General features: G+C 47.2%; 1 protein-coding gene across 11 annotated transcripts in view; it reads left to right on the forward strand.

Moving 5' to 3' along the window:
* The window catches only part of SYNCRIP (synaptotagmin binding cytoplasmic RNA interacting protein), a 192,312-nt gene that overhangs the window by 125,332 nt on the left and 49,677 nt on the right, over positions 1-17,303 (forward strand). For 10 of the 11 annotated variants that reach the window (XM_029595474.1, XM_029595477.1, XM_029595476.1 and 7 more), the window contains one exon: positions 4,026-4,231. In XM_029595474.1, coding sequence (XP_029451334.1) covers positions 4,026-4,231 — 206 coding nt within the window. The remainder of the gene's footprint in view (positions 1-4,025; positions 4,232-17,303) is intronic. The other variant, XM_029595475.1, reaches the window with a different exon arrangement.

Raw genomic sequence — 17,303 nt, forward strand, 5'->3', positions numbered from 1 at the left:
ACGGTTGGGGGGCTCACTGTCTGGAGTTAATGGCCCAGGGGCATTGGACTGCTGAAGAGTCCCGCTGGACCATCAATCGCCTGGAGGCCCAGGCAATACAGCTTGCATGCTTGCAGTTCAGCCACAGGCTATGGGATCAAGCAGTTTGCGTGATGTTGGACAATGCGATGACTGTTGTCTATATCAATTGCCAGGGAAGAACCAAGAGCCAGCAAGTGTCGCAGGAAATAGACCAGCTGATGGAATGGGCAGAAGGTCATCTGCAGATGATCTTGGCCTCTCACTTGCAGGAAAAGACAACGTAAGAGCAGACTTTCTCAGTAGGGAGAGTGTGGACCCAGAAGAGTGGGTGTTTTCAGCCGAGGCGTTTCAGCTGATTGTGGATCGCTGGGGCCTTCCGTTCCTAGACCTGCTGGTGACTTCTCGAAATCGAAGGTTCCTCGATTTTACAGTCACAGGAAAGATCTGTGGTCCCTGGGAGTAGATGCTCTCGTACAGGTCTGGCTGGAAGACAGATTGCTTTATACTTTTCCTCCATGGCCCTCGCTGGGCAGGATAATTTGCAAGATCGAAGGCCACAGGGGGCTAGTACTCCCTGTGGCGCCTGACTGGCCCAGGCGTCCACGGTATGCAGATTTGCGACTACTCCTGGTGGATGCCCCCACCCCCCCCTTCGTCTTCTGCCGAACATGGATCTGTTACAACAAGGGACTGGTTGTTCATGAGGATCCAACTCTATTCTGTCTTATGGTTTGACCCTTGAGAGGGCTCGCCTATTAAACTGTGGTTATGTCTCTGCGGTGATTGCCACTTTACTCTGCGCTTGCAAGTTCTTCACTTCCTTGGCTTATGTGCAGGTTTGGAGAGTTTTTGAGGCCTGGTGTGAGGAAAAGATGTTCTTCCCCATTCAGTTAAGTTCCCTCTTATTCTGGAATTTTTGCAGGATGGATTGAATAAAGGATTGGCCCTTAATTCCTTGAAGGTTTAGTTTGTGGCTCTTGCCTGTTTCAGGGGCCTGGTGAATGCTGTTTCATTGTCATCTCATCCTGATGTGGCCCATTTGTTTGAAGGGAGTTAAGCATCTTAGACCTTCCTTGAGGTTTCCGGTTCCATTGTCAAGTCTTAATTTAGTTCTGGATTTTTTGGTGGGCCCTATGTTCAGACCATGTGTAGTCTTTCCTTACGGTTATTGACCTTGAAGACCTTTTTCCTGGTGGCTGTATGTTCTGTGCGTCGAATTTATGAGCTGCAGGCCTTGTCATGCCATGAGCAGTTTCTTCGGGTGACTCTGGGGGTATTACAGCTGTATACAGCTGTGCCCAAGGTAGTCTCGGACTTTTATTTGAATCAGTTCAACTCCTTGCCAACCCTGGATAAGGTTAGGGATGCAGAGGAGTTTCGCTTAGTTATTTATTTATTTATTGGTTTTATATACCGTCGTTCAGTATTCTATCACAATGGTTAAAACATAAAACATTAAATGAAATCACATTATACAAGCAAAATAAAATTATAAAACCAACACAATACAAAGAAGATAAAATTATAAATATCAAAAACTTAAGATTGATTACGATGATATAAGCAAATAAAATTATTAAAATAAGTTAGGATAATTAAAAAAGATAAAACAGAAATAAAATGAAACTGAGATAAAATTAATCAAAATAAAATCTTACTGGTGTTATAATTTTCCATGTCATTGTTTGCTTCTTACGCTCCTTGGGTGTCGAGCGACTTGTCGAGTGGTATCTGGAGGTCTCTGAGTCATTTTGAAAGATGGATTGCCTGTTTGTTCCCGTGGCAGGAGTAAGCGGGGCGCTCTGGCTTTGTGGGCTACCATTGCTCGTTGGATTAAGGAGGTAGTCACGGCTGTATATGTGGATGTTGGAAAGCCGTTGCCTACTCAGGTTAGGGCTCAGACAGTGTCATGGGTGGAGGTAGGTCTGTTGTCTCCCATTAATATCTGCCGAGCTGCGACATGGTCCTCTTTACACATTTTTTCCAGGTTTTATCATCTGGATGGCAGGCCCAGGAGGATGCAGCCTTTGCATGTGCGGTGTTGACTGAACTGCAGGCAGCCTCCCACCCCTGTTGGGGAGTAGCTGTATTACATCCCACTGGTCCTGAGTTCATCTGTCTACACTCTAGGAAATGGAGAAATTAGTTACCTGATAATTTCCTTTTCCTTAGTGTAGGCAGATGGACTCAGCTTCCCGCCCTCGGCTGCCGAATGAGTGTGTCAATAGTCCTCCTGTGGGGCTTTGGGTCTCCAGGGATTACTGGTAAGTGTTCATCCAGTCCCTAGCTTGGGGTACCTAGAATCTTAGTGAGTTCAGTGTTTTATGGTTGGTTGAATACAATTCTGGTTATCTGTTTTTCATAATGTTTTTTAATCAAGTTTTTTGTTAGGCTGTCCACAGTTGCTTTTGAAGAGAATACTGGCAGGCTGGGGTCACTGCAGGGCTATACATACTGTGACGTCAGCTTGCTCCGTCGCAGTCTGCTGGCAGGGGAGCATAAACCTACTGGTCCTGAGTCCATCTGTCTACGCTAAGGAAAATGAAATCATCAGGTAAGTAAGTTCTCCATTTTCTGTAGTTTCTCTGACTTAATATTGTGGCGATATTAAGTTGGAGGAACCGAAAAAGGAAATACTTTAATAAAAAAAAAATGTGCAGGCAGTCATGTTAGGAAAAGGGATGCTCAATTAACAAGCATCCATTTTCTTAACCCGTGACTATGCACAGGTTAGGAAAAATGGACGCTCGTAAAATTGAGCATCTATTTTCCTAACCCTTGACAGCCACCTCTCCTGGGCACCCATTGAAGAGGCGATAGTTGCGCACAATTTCCCCTAGCACCTCCTTTTTACCGTGGCAGCCCATTTAAATATTAATTTGGTACCCCGGAGAGGTGCATTGGTGTGTGTAAGGAGAGTGGGTGCTTCATCATCCCGTTTTACGGATGCCGATATTGCATTGGCCTGATTGAATTTTTTAAAAACTTTTAGAATTGAGCCAGGCGAGTATTCATACTGAAGGACATTTTGAAGTTTTGCACAACAACCTCAAGATTCATCTTTGTTTTATTAATTAATTTTCAACTTTCATGAACAAATTCTTTTTATGGGAGTATTCAGGCCACTTTCAGCCATCAAACTGTTTTCTGGGGTACTTATAATTGGAAATTTGAAAATTCCTTCAGGACTGATTTGTTAGGGATGAAATGCATTTAAAAGGTATGCTGGCTCCCCCCCCCCCAAATATGTTTGAAGGAGAAAGTAGTGTTTCATTTCTTCCCTGGCAAGTGCACACAAGTCTATTGCAACCCTCTCATTCTCCTTCTCACACTCGCCCTCCCCACCCATGCATAGTCGTCTTTCCTCTCTTCTCTCCCACCACAATTCTGTATTGCCCAACCCTAGCTGCAGTCTTAATTCCATTCCCACTGCTTCACAGGCCCCGGCTCTGTCTGAAGACACTGCCTCCTGCTCCCAAGCAAATGGATTTTTGAAACCCAATCTATAATGAATATTCATCAGATTTGTTTGCATACATTTAATCTGGTTTAAATTTTTGTATATTTTTTTTTGCCTGGAAAATCCAGCTCGGTTACTTCTAGAGTATTATAGTAAATATTCTTGTTTTGGTGTCACTTTTTTTTTTTTTTTGTGGGAATCCTGGGGAAGCTCATAGATGTTACTACTTCATCTTTACTAGTTGTGTCCAGTACTTTGTGTAGGATAAACTAAAGCAATCAAGGTAACAGAAGGAAGGGCCTGCTAGTATAGTATTTGAATGTAATGGCTGAAGAGGCTATCACAGAGTCCTACAATTTTGTAGTTCAAATTGCCAACAATTTTTTTGTCAGTTCCATTTGTTATAGAATGGTAACTTCAGCAGCTGTTTCCATTTGAAAACTTACTCATTTTTGTTTTCTTTTTATTAACAGGCATATTCCTTGATTTTAGATTCTTTGTATATTAGAATGTAATTCTGATTTGCTCTTTTTTTTGTTTTCAGAAGGACTTACAGATGTCATATTGTATCACCAGCCTGATGACAAGAAAAAAAATAGGGGCTTTTGTTTTCTTGAGTATGAAGATCATAAAACTGCTGCTCAAGCCAGGCGTAGGTTAATGAGTGGCAAAGTGAAAGTATGGGGGAATGTTGTTACAGTGGAATGGGCTGATCCTATAGAAGATCCAGATCCAGAAGTTATGGCAAAGGTAAACAAGATCTTGTGGAATAATGTATGTGTTGCTTTTTATAAGTGTATAACTGCTGTTTGATAGTGATTTGAAGGATCACCTAGTTGCACAGTTAAATACACTTTCTTAAACTTTAAGATGAAGTAGATCTGGTGAAAATGTTGATTGAACTTAATAATTAAGTTATGAATAAGACTGGGGTGAAAAACTACTTGAAAATTTGAGCAATCTCCTAGAAATTTTAGGAGCCAAGGAAAACTTTTCCTTTACTATTTGCTTTTGTCTCCACTTCCCCTCCATAATTTGCTCAATTTTTAAATTGTCTATTTTGTGAAGTGGTAGGAACAGGGAAGACAGTTTTTGCATATTTTCAGTCAGCGAGCAGGTATGAGTTAGTCATAATGCATGAGTGACGTCACAGATCAGCCAACACAGATCCAGCTTTCAGAGCTCAGTAAGACTTTACTGAGCATGGCTGGGAGTTCCTGTGTGTGTGCACTGCCTGTTGAAAGTCCAGTTTATTCATCTGAACCACCATACAAATATGGTAAATATTTTGTAATTATTTTGATTTTTGGGCCTTCATGCCTTTTACTTTCTCATAGTCTCTTCTGTTTTTGTTGCTGCCTCAGCAGCCCCTCAGACATACCATCTAAGTTTTAAATAAAGAATCTTGATAAGTATGGATAAGGTCAAGAAGCCCACATTTTGCGGCTTTAAGGTCTGAATCTGTGGATGCCGGATGTCCTTCACAGATACACATCTAGTCTGCTATCACTACCTGGACCAGACTCCACCTGCTACAGCTGTGGCCAAATGTCCCCTATGACTCAGCAACATCATGCCAGGAAGGTGCTGCCAAGTAAGAGCCTTAAGTCTCGGTGTGAAGCTGAGCATCAAAGTCTCTCCTCATTTAGCAGCAAGGCATCATTTCCTAGCGCGTAGACAGATGGACTCAAGACCAGTGGTTATGTACCTCTGCCAGAAGATGGAGACTGAGCAAGCGACATCAGCAGCCAGTATTCTCCGTCTCCAGCTAATGGTGGATGTGCATCTCCTTATGGGGATTGCTTCAGATTTTAGAAGAACTAAAAAAAAAAAAAAAGCCCTGCTCTCCTGCAGTGATATCAGATGACCCCTCCCCCAGTTGAGAATTCCTGAGGTGATTTCTGTGGTACCTCAGATGTGTGCTTGGTCCAGTAGCTGATTTTCCGCCGCCTTGGACTTAGCTGATTGTACAGCTTAAAGGCAGCAGGTGCAGGAAGCTGAGCATGGTGGTGACGGCAGATGCTCTTTCCCCCTGCAGCAGAGACAATCTCTTTACTTAGCCAGGAAGGGCTGAGCTCAAATAAGTTAAAAAAAAAAAAAAAAAGTCAGACAGTGTAAAGGAGTTTTATAGGACTTCCTCTGGTTTCCATGCTCGGTGTGCGGTTCCGACGTTCGTTCCCACTCCCATGGGGGTTAAGAGAACTGGGCAGCCTGGTCGTGTGCCTAGGTCCCGTTGTTAGGCTTTTTCCTATGCACGTTTTGGGAGGCCTTGGCAGCGTTTTTTGTGTTTCTGTGTGTCGTCTGCCCTCTACAGGAACATTGGTGTGTGCAGTGTGTCCAGCTCTTAGTACGAATTGTGAGCTCAGTTTTGTGCACACATTTTTTAAGCATATCGGTGGTGTGCCCAGATTTTGGTGCACTGTTTGTACGTTTGTTTTTTTGCAGCGCTTACTCTTGGGGGCGCCTAATTTTTGTATGCTTGAAATTTTTCAGCGCGAGCCAGCTGGATGCACATTCTCAGTTGACTGACAAACTAATGAACGAGAAACCTAAGCACCTTTCTCTCTGTGTTCCCTATCATATTCAGGCTTTTCAGCCTGGAGTGTCCTTTAATGTATCAGCACTGCTGACACACTTTTTCCAGGTATTATCATCTGGATGTGTAGGCCTGGGAGAACGCAGCCTTTGCACGTGTGGTGTTGATTAGACTGCGGGCAGTCTCCCACCCTAGTCGGGAGTAGCTTGGGTACATCCCACTGGTCTGAGTCCATCTGTCTACATGCTAGGAAAGGAGAAATTACTACTTACCTGATAATTTTGTTTTCCTCAGTGTAGAAAGATGGACTCAGCTTCCCGCCCTTGGCTGCCGCATGGTTGGTTTAATGGTCCTTCTGTGGGACTATGTGTTTCAGGGATTTACTGGTAAGTGTTCATCCTAGATTGGGATACATACATTTATTACCTGAGTTCAGTGTTTCCTGTTGGTTGGGTACAGTACTGGTTGACTGTTTTTAATCAAGTTTTCTGCTAGTCTGTTCACAGTTGCTTTTGAAGAGAATACTGGTGGACTGAAGTCGCCGCAGGAGTATATATACTGTGACATCAGCTTGCTCAGTCTCCATCTGCTAGCAGAGGTGCATAACCCACTGGTCCCGAGTCCATCTGTCTACACTAAAGAAAACAAAATTAGGTAAGTAGTAATTTCTTCTTGGACTCTCAGTGCAGAAAATTGAGACAGAATTAATATCCCTCTCATTCCTACAAGCATGGGATGGCTCTCCCCCCTCCCTTAGCTGTGCTAGTTCCCAGGTCTGTCTCAGGTCAGGGGTTGAGCATAGCAAAGAAGGGACTTCCTTCGTGGTAGTCTCCCTCAGAACTTAAGTAAAGGTTGATGCCATTGGCAAAGTCTGCTAGTGGGTTCCAAGACAGGAGGACTTCATTGGTGTAGTGTCTCCCCCTCCCATCCTTCATGGCATGGAAGGTCGCCCTGATATTGAGGTGCTTATTTTAACCTGGGCTATCCAGGTCATCAGCGCAAAACTTTCCATTCTGCTCAGACAAGCAAGATGGAGCCCGGCATGGAACTTTGACCTCAAAAATTCTAGAACTCTCGAACATACTCTACTGTGAATAGCTGTAGTCATCACCTTGCCCCCTAGGCAGAGTCCCTCAATCTCTTTTTTTTTTTTCCCCCTGCGGAGCCATGTGCTCTCTTCTCACAGTTCTTGTAAGTGATTTTGTTCTAGAGCTGCAGCTGTTTTCTTTCTTTAAGGTAGTTTTATTCTTCTTTTTCCTTTTCTTTCTCCTTGCTCTGTCTCCTTTTTCTCCCTTTCCCCAGTGCTGACAGGACTGACTGACGCAGTCTGTCTGTGATCCGTGTAGGCCACTGAGCCTGGGGACTCGCCTGAGTTCTACCCAGGCTGAAGCTCCATGTTGTTTCATCAATCGAAAGGCATCGATGGATTCGGATGGTGCAGGGATCAAGGACCATATCGTTCCTGTGGGGAGAAGAGCTCATCCTTCCCACATCCCAAGGAACTAGTCTCCATGGATGGGAGCCCTGGAAGATGTAGCCTTCCCTCCTGCTTGCTAATCTTGGCAATACAGTCTCCTTGGGAGAGAGGGTGAGCAGGAGCCTGGGCTAGTAGCTTGCTGCTGCACCTCAGTGCCATGCCCAGTAACAGTTGCCCATGCAAAGTTGTGACCAGCGTACCGTTCATCTGGTACATAGATTTCAGGACCTTACCGGAGACCAGGCCCACCATTATGCACCATATCACGCTTGATGCCGACGAGGTGCAGGGACGCCCTTGAGGCCATCAAGGTGTGTGACCGCCCACGATGCCATAGAGGCCGCCTGTGCTATCAGGATTGATGGAAGTAGAGTCTCGCTGCATCGGCTTGGGCATCAAGGTCGCGGAGTAGCAGCACAAATGCCCTCGATGCCATTGATCAAGGCCGCACTGCCATAGATACCACAGTGCCATCGACACCACTCGATATCGCGTTCCCTCTGCTATGGTGCCCTCGCTGCACACTATGCCCATGGTACCATCAATGCTGATGTGCCCTCAATGCCTGCAGGGCCCTCGACACCCATGGTGCCATCGACGCCCTCTATCCCATCAAGATGCGTATGTGGCCACCCTTGGGGCTGTTGAGGTTGAAGCGGTGGCAGGCCTGCGATGCCATCGAGGTGCGTACCCTTGAGGCTGCGGCTGCCCACTGGGTCATCGCGGTATGTGGCCTCGTTACCAGTGCAGCACGTGGCCTCAATGACATTGTGATATGGTGCTGCCCCAATACCCTTGTCGCTCTTGAGGCCATTGAGGTGTGGGGCGACCGATGCCTCTTCTTCCCGCCTTGACTTTGTGGAGCACACTGACCAGGCTCTGGGTTTGCTATTGAGTGCTCTAGTTGTCCCTGTGGCCATTCGCCGCCGGAGCTCATGGAAGCCCCCACGTGAGCCTCCAACCCTTGGGTGGCAGGGATTTTTTGTCCTTGAACTCATCAAGTTGCCATGTACTCGAGGCACCCTGGTACACTGGGGCATCTGCGTGCAGTGGTCCCTTGCCCTCAAGGCTCCTTGGTGGTGTCCTCTACGAGGACTGTGCTGTCCCTTAATGGGCTATGGTTATTGGAGCCTTAGTACTTGCGAGACCATCAAGTTCGCTGCATTGACGCCTTCAGACAAATAAGTGAGCTGAGGGGAACAGTCGATGGTGCTGGTGGTCATCTGTTCCTGTGGGCATTGGTGATCTGTGTATGGGCATCAGGGCCTCTCCCTGCAGATGCCCATGGCCTCCTTGGTACCACCAGTACATTGATACCCTCGGACACCGGAGTCTCCATCGGGTCCACCGGGCGGTCGGTATCTGCAGGTTCCTGTGGGGCCACGGATGGCACTATATGCTGTCAAACCTGTTTGGTTCGGTCAAGCGCCATCGAAGCCCTGGGTGCAGAGTCACTGCGTGCCTTTGTTGTGACTTTGCATTGGTGTGCGCAAAAGTTGTTGGGCACTGACACCACTATGGGCACCAGTGACTGCAGTTGGAGGCTGTAGGACATGACCGCTGAATCCCTTGGGCAACTTTGGTCGCCAGGGACTTTGCTGCTGTCGTTCCCTAAGGGAATCGAGGGTGAGCCATTCCCAACACAGTTTGAAGTCTTTCCTCTTGCAGCGTTATCAGGTACTGGAAGGGGGCGATGCCATAGACCGCCACCCTCCACCTTGCCTTATCCAGAGCACCAGTGGTTCTGGGGACGCCGTTGTCGCACTGTTCTTCTTCACTTTGCTGGAGTTACTGTGATGTTGGTGCACAACATGCGCGGTCAGGAAAGCTAGGCTTCTACTCCAAGTGCCTCGGGCAATGGCAGATGGCATTCTCCCTGTCTGTGCAGTTCTCAGCCATACCAGGGTTCTGCCAACATCCCGTCATGCTGTCACCCTCCTCATCAGTTCTGCACTGCACAGTGTTGAGCATTGGGGGAGGCGTCAACACACACGCTATCCTTTATCATGTGACAGTGTGTAGCTGCTGTCTCTGGCGCATGGTGCGCTGTCCTTGCTGTGGCCTGTGATTTTGTGCACAGGCATGGCGCATAGATCATAGGTGTGACTCCATTGGTAGGATGGGATACCACTGCATGAGTACCACTCAGCATGCTTTGGCAGCAGAGGACTCCTCCGGTTGCCTTCTGCCTCTGGGTGTGTCTGTGTAATTGTTTTTCCCTCCGGGCGGACACAACAGGTTGTGTTCTGCAGCCACAGGACTTAACTATAACTGCGTTCCTGGTTGGACCCTGAGGAGTAGACATCGGGAGAGATTTGGGAGCCCTCAGCAGAGGAATGTGTCTTTCAACCTCTCCGTGTCCAAAACTTTTTTGTGGGGAGTTTTAGACACGGGAGACTCTGACCCTGGCAGGATTTTCTCCATATCAGGGCCTCGATTCTTGAATCTGTGCATCTCCTTAGAGGCCAGGGCTGGGGACCAGCAGTAGCAGTCGTTGTACCATTTTCACTGGGCCCCTCTATAGATTATGGTGGCGACCTCCCCCCATCGAAGGCTGCCTTCCTCTGGTGGATTGGTCATTTCAGCACCTCAGCAATCGGTGATTGTGCCTCAACTCTCCCCTGGGGAGTTGAACAGTTTTTCAGGATCGTGATAACCCGATTCCATTGCTTCTCTCTCCCTTCTGGAAGGGAAGATTAGACTGGGTTCCAGGCAACCTTTATGGGTTCCCCTCTGGACACCCAACTGTGTATCCCTTTGAGGGGTGTCCCTCGTTCCTGAACATACCCAGATCAGTCCAGACAAGTGGGTTTTGCATCCCTACCAGCAGATGAAGGCAGAGCACAACATTTTGAGGCACTGCTACATAAACCTGTAGTCCCTCAGTATTTCTCTGTCTCCAGCAGATGGTAGAGGTGCAAACCTGCAGGACTGACTGGAAGTTGAAACTTGGAGATTTGAAAAGTTTAGATCAGCTCCCTGAGATGCTAGGTTCCTTTGTGGCTCATCCCTCAGGTTGAGCTGGGCGACCTGGTTGTTGTGGCCTGCTACTTCCAGGGACCTTGATAGCCGGGGACTGGCTCACTCTGGGTATCCCAAAGTCCCCTCCTGCCCGCCACTGTCTCTGTTCAGGGAAGTACCCTTTTTTGTTTCTTTGCATCAAGTTTTTTAGTTTAAAAAAGTATGTAAATGAGGGGAGAGACAGGAGAATCGGCCTGATGTGCTCTGGCTGGTGTTCGCCAGCCCCGAGAACAGGTTGAGTGGTAGCGCTCTCCCTCAGGCGCTATATTGACAAGGTCTATTGCCCGTCCAGTGTTGCTTCCCGGTGACCCGCCAGGGTTTCCCCTGTTTAGGAGTCACTTTGATATCTGCTGGCTTCTGTGGGCATCTTTTCTTAGGGACCGCTATCGCCAGTCTTTCTTGCCTGCAGGACCCTTCTCTGTGAGGAGAGTTCTAGTCCATCAAATGGGCGAGTATGCCTTTCACCCTTTCGCCGTCCATGGCTGAGGGAGTTGGGGGCCAAGTAACCCTGCAACAGAGGTGCTGCTCTTGCGGTAGCGTGCAAGCTATTCTTCCCTTTTTTTGGGATCACCCTGCATGACCCAGGGGAGTCCTGGGTCATGCAGCGATTGTCCATTGCTGGACTTCGTGTTTCCTTGGGGGGGGGAGTATATGCACTCATGGCTGGGGTAGTGATACTTCAGCCGGGTGCTTGGTAATCTGTTCCGAGATCGCTCAGGGCCTTCCCTGGTGCCCTTCAGCTTTCTGGCCTGGTAATGAAAACCTTTCTACCGGGGTTTACGTATACAACTCCCCGGTTTCTCGTCTCGTAGTGGAGTTTTTGGGATTTCTCCCCTTAGTCATTCACTCTGTTTCCGCTGTTGCAAGCAGGCTGAGGGCTCTATCTCTATCTGGATCCAACAGCGAGTTGTTTGCTTGGGGTTGATGGACAGCCTGGCGACTTGTGCTTACCCCGGCAGTCCACCGGTCTGCATCCTTGTGTTCTTTGCTACTTCCGGCTGGATTGTCAAGGGGAGGACAAGCTAAGGCACTGGGTATATCTTCTGTATGCCTGCAGAGCAGGATACACCACGTTTTTCCATATATTTTCGCCATGCTCTGGCCAATACTGCCTTTAACTTTTCTCATTTCTCTAGGTTGTCCAAAGGGCCTTCCTGCTCCCCTATGTTATCCTGTGCCAGGATAGATGAATCTGTTCTTGACAGGTCCTCTTGGATGAGCTTCAGGTCTATCTTATCTCTCTGTTTGGGAATTTTGGGCTTCATCCCCTGAAACCCTTGATGCTGTCCTAGGTCTGATGCTTCAGCATGTAGTGTCTCACAGGCCCTGCCGTGGTTCGCTGCTTGTTCTTCCAAGTGTTGCTTGGGTTTCTTCTGCCCATTATGCCTACCAGCCAAACCTGGGCACTCTTCTGCAGAGACATTTGGTCCTTCAGATGTTAGCAGACCGCAGTTTGTCTCTGGGGAGCCCTTGGGCCTCAGTTTGTTTTTCGGTTGGTTTTTTTTTTTTTTTTATATAAACACCGATGGAAACTGTCTGGTCTTCTTCCAAGAGTCTTTTTCTTGTCTACATCTCTGGGTTCTTCAAGTATCTAGGAGATTCTAGGCCTACTACTGTTGTCAGGGTTTACTTATCAGGAACCCTGCTTGTACTGTTTTCCGTGATGCGGTGTTTGCTTCTGCTTGCACTCTCATCACTCCTCTGCCTTAGGCACTCCTGCTGCGCAAGAGGCTCTGTGTCTCTGTCTTTTCTATGGTTTTTCTTTGTAGAACCCAACTCTTCTCCAGCACTGTCTGGTTTCTCGCTTTGTCCTGCTCGGACAGCCTATAGCTAGGGATTCACCCATGTATGAGGATTACCATCCTGCTTGTCCTAGGGGAAGAGCAGAGTTGCTTTCCTGTAACAGGTGTTCTCCTAGGATGGCAGGATGTTAGTCCTTACGAAACCCACCCGCCTCCCCTGGGAGTTGGTTTCTCCATATATTAGCTATATCATAGACTGAAGGACTCAGCCTAAGGGGCATGGTTATGACTATAGCTGAACAAAAAGAAAAGGCATCGTCGTATACAGGTTCGCAGTGTGGCTCTTTGAATTTATATGACACTAGCTGGACATGTTCAGTAGAGCATCTTTGAGATCAAAGTTCTGTGCCGGGCTCCATCTAATGATGTCACCCATATAGGCAAACATTCTGCTGTCTTAGAACACCTGTTACAGGTAAGCAGCTCTGCTTTCTATGGCACTATCAGTACATTCAGCATGAACATAAACAGTTGCCATACTGGGTCAGACTTGAGGGTCCTTTAAGCCCAACATGCAGTTTCCAACAGTGATCAATCCAGGCAAGTACCCAAAGATTAAATAAATCCCATGCTACTAATGTCAGTAATAAGTAGTGGCTATTTGATTAATAACAATTTATGGACTTCTCCAGGAACTTGTCTATATCTTTTTTTTAAACCCAGCTATGATAACTGTATTTACCACATCCTCTGGCAATAAATTCCAGTGCTTAATTGTGCGTTGAGTGAAAACATTTTTCCGATTTGTTTTAAATGTGCTGCTTGCAAACTTCATGGGGCTACCTCCAATCCTTGTATTATTTGAAGGAGTAAATAACAGATTCACATTTATCTGATTTTATAGGCATCTATCATTTCCCCACTCAGCTGTCTCTTCTCCAAGCTGAACAAGCTCTAACCTCTTGAGCCTTTCCTCATAGGGGAACCATTCCATCCCCTTTATCATTGTGGTTACCCTTTTCTAGTGCAACTATATCTTTGCGATTACCAACTCTGAATAATTTTGTGTCATCTGCAGATTTGATCACCTTATTTGTTCCCCTCTCCAGATCATTTATAAATACATTAAAAAGTGCCGGCCCAAGTACAGATCCCGGAGGCAGTCCACTGTTTACCTTTCTCCACTGAGAAAACTTTTTAATCCTACTCTCTGTTTCTGTATGGCATACCAAGACAGTGTAGGTTGGTTTGACGCAAAGTGCTTCGGTGCACAAGCCTAGGAATCTCAGTGGCGCAGAAGGAGGGAGGTGCTGGCACCATCCATGGACAAGTGGAGGTGTTACATATAGGGAAAAATAACCCTTGCTGTAGTTACACGATGTTAGGTTCCATATTAGGAGCTACCACCCAGGAAAAAGATCTAGGCATCATAGTGGCTAATACTTTAAAATCATCGGCTCAGTGTGCTGCAGCAGTCAAAAAAGCAAACAGAATGTTAGGAATTATTAGGAAGGGAATGGTTAATAAAACGGAAAATGTCATAATGCCTCTATATCGCTCCATGGTGAGACCGCACCTGGAATACTGTGTACAATTCTGGTCACCGCATCTCAATAAAGATATAGTTGCGATGGAGAAGGTACAGAGAAGGGCAACCAAAATGATAAAGGGGATGGAACAGCTCCCCTATGAGGAAAGGTTAAGAGGTTAGGGCTGTTCAGCTTGGAGAAGAGAAGGCTGAGGGGGGATATGATAGAGGTCATTAAGATCATGAGAGGTCTTGAACGGGTAGATGTGAATCGGTTATTTACACTTTCGAATAATAGAAGGACTAGGGGGCATTCCATGAAGTTAGAAAGTAGCACATTTAAGACTAATCGGAGAATTCTTTTTCACTCAACACACAATAAAGCTCTGGAATTTGTTGTCAGAGGATGTGGTTAGTGTAGCTGGGTTCAAAAAAGGTTTGGATAAGTTCTTGGAGGAGAAGTCCATTAACGGCTATTAATCAAATTTACTTAGGGAATAGCCACTGCTATTAATTGCATCAGTGGCATGGGATCATCTTAGTGTTTGGGTAATTGCCAGGTTCTTGTGGCCTGGTTTGGCCTCTGTTGGAAACAGGATGCTGGGCTTGAAGGACCCTTGGTCTGACCCAGCATGGCAATTTCTTATGTTCTTATGGACCAAGGTGCCATTCAGGAGTTGATGCAACAGGTGTAGAACACCTCAGAGCCAGACGATACATCTGCTGTACTACAGAGTTCCTTCTCAGCCTTGATGGCAGCCCTTAATGAGAATGAGAGGAGCTGGGTTTCTTTTTTTTTTAATTTATGATTTTTATTGCTGTAAGAATCAAAAAACAGGTATAACACTTACAAAAACACAACACCCAGCTATAACATGGATCAAGGTTGAAAATACAGCTTAATACCATAACAGCAACAATGTTTATGTAGGTATCCCCTACCCCCCACCCCCCCACATGCCATTTAAAGTTCAAATAGTCGTGGTCATCGAGGTATCACTCCGAACTTCGACAGCGCTATGTCAGTGCACAAAACAGTTAGGTAAAAGACTTTAAATGAGATACGTGAAAAGCTACCGGTTATTCCTTTAAGACACCGTAAAAGTTAATGATCTCCATGTGATGTATGGTTCCCAAACTTGGTTAAATTTGGCAAGACGTTGATACTTCATCGCCGTGAGGCGATAGAGAAGGCAGACACCATCCAAGCGTCTTAACAGCTCATCAGGAGTAGGGGGAAGAGGTCTCTTCCAGTGACAGGCAATCTCCATTTTTGCCGCTGTGCAAATTTGCTGCACTAGAGTTTGAGCAGGAGGAGTCAAGGATTCACAAGGCGAAAATAGTAATGCCTGCTCCATCGTGAGTACACAAGTGGTTTGAAGCATGTCTGACAATAACGTAGAGATATATGACCAAAAAGGATTGATAAAAACACAGTTCCACCACATATGAAGAAATGTCCCCTCTTGGTGGCAGTTCCGCCAGCAGTGACGATCCCTATTGGGGTAGCAGCGGTGTAGTCTGGTCGGAGTTAAATGCCACCGGTATAGGATCTTGTAGTTGGCTTCAATAATCCGAGTGGAGACATTGCCACGAGAAATTTTGGAGAATGTTAGACCAGTCCTCCTCAGAGAGTGATTTCTGAAGGTCAGCCTCCCATGCTTTCATATGAGCATGTTTGCTAAACGGACGGGTCAGGAGCTGTTGGTAGATTTTTGAGATGAGGCCTCTTACAACTTTAGTGGAGACGCAATAGCCCTCAAATAGTGAGCGTGGGGGCGCCATAAGTCCCCTGGATTGAATAGAGAGTAAGAAGTGACGAAGCTGCCTGTAGGGTAGAAATTCCGTGGAAGGCAGTTGGTATTTGTCACGAAGAGTGGAAAAGGATATTGGTTGATCATGGTGCATAACATGGTGGAAACAAGAGATACCTCCAGATTTCCATAGTTCATAAGCTTTTTGTGGAAGTCCAGCTGGGAACGTGACATCATGGAATAAATGAGTAAGCGAGAAGTAAGTGTGGCGTCCCAAGGAGCTGGGTTTCTGATGATGCCTCACCTCTATTTCTGGTGGAGTGGGTTCCCCATCTAGTGTGAGCCTAGTTATCAGAGCTATTGAAGAATTTTGTTGCCTCCTTAAGACCTGAAGATTAGAGAGAGAGAGTAGAACCTCTCCTGTCAAGATGAAGGAAGTTTTCCCACACAGTGGGGTTACCCAAATTCCTACAGTGGTGTATGCCTCTTACGAGCTTCTAGCGTTTGGGGACGGGTAAGTTCTTCAGAGTCCCTTCACAAGTCAGAAGGGAAAGAAGTGGGTTATGGCTTAGTGTTCCCTGGTGGTTGGGGGAGGAAGAAGATTTAATGGGGATTCCTTGAGACCTCCTGCCAGACTTGCTTTGTCATGCCTCTTTTCCTGAGGATCTCTGCTATTTCAGGTTTTTGGAGAAGCTGGAAAAAACGCTGTTTCCCTGTACGTACCAGGATCATTCCAGACGGTGGGTTATGTCCTCCGTCCAGCAGATGGAGTCGGAACAAAAACTCTCAGGGGAGGTCCCATATAACCACGCCTCCCCTGTCTCAATTCTCAGTATAGTTCTGACTCCAGCAGATGTGAGCAGGGGACACTGAGATCCCCAGCACTTGGCCTTAGGGTCTTAATCTTTCTACTATTTTCTTTTGAGGGATCAAGTTTATTAAAGAAAAGGGAAAAAAAAACCTTTCATTTTGGAGATTCAGCTCTCGTATAGAGTCACAGCCAGGAAAGGAGCCCTTTCCTTAGTGAACAGTGACTTGCTGACAGGCTGCCTTCCTTCTTTCGCCTTCTCCGTTCACTACCTCCCCCCCCCCCCCCACCCCTTCCGTTCATTATACTTTGCAGGGTTGGAGGTAAGTGTGTTGTTTTTTGTTTTAGAGCGCCGTGGGAGTCTTTGGAGCAGGGTGCTCAGGGCCGAGGGAGCACATCTGTGGTGCTGATCACTCCCCTCCTGCCTGTGTTAGCGTGCACCCACCCCACCTGTTTGGTGCGAGGAGCCTCCCGGCCCACGGCCCCGCGACGTCACATTCCCCGGGGCCGCCTGCCGTCGGGAAGTCTCATTCCCCGTCGGTTTCTTTGGGCTGGTGGGTGGGAATCAGAACCGAACCCGCGGTTCCACCATTTTTCTCGTGGCCTGTGTCAGCGCGAACCCTCGCTCTCTCCTCACGGAGTCAGCAGCAGCCGAGCGGTGAGGGCGCCTGTGAGAAGGGAGAGCTCCTGCCACGCGAGGGACGTTCTTGGTCATCATGTCGTCGGAAGGGGAGGACAGCCCCGCCTCGGGTGAGACGGAGCGACTACAGGACCGCGGGGGCAGAAAGAGGCAGGCCCCGTTTTCGCTGAGCGCGGGAACGGCGGCCATTTTGTTCCCTGCTACTAACGCCGGTCTCTCTGAGGAAGATGCAGAGGCCCAACTTTCTGCCACTCTGCCTTTTCCTGGTGCCGGAGCGCAACCAGGGAGTCAGCTTCGTGGGAACTCGGGCAATCTT

Source organism: Rhinatrema bivittatum, chromosome 3, assembly GCF_901001135.1.
Source record: "Rhinatrema bivittatum chromosome 3, aRhiBiv1.1, whole genome shotgun sequence".
In the NCBI taxonomy this organism is placed as follows: Eukaryota; Metazoa; Chordata; class Amphibia; order Gymnophiona; family Rhinatrematidae; genus Rhinatrema; species Rhinatrema bivittatum.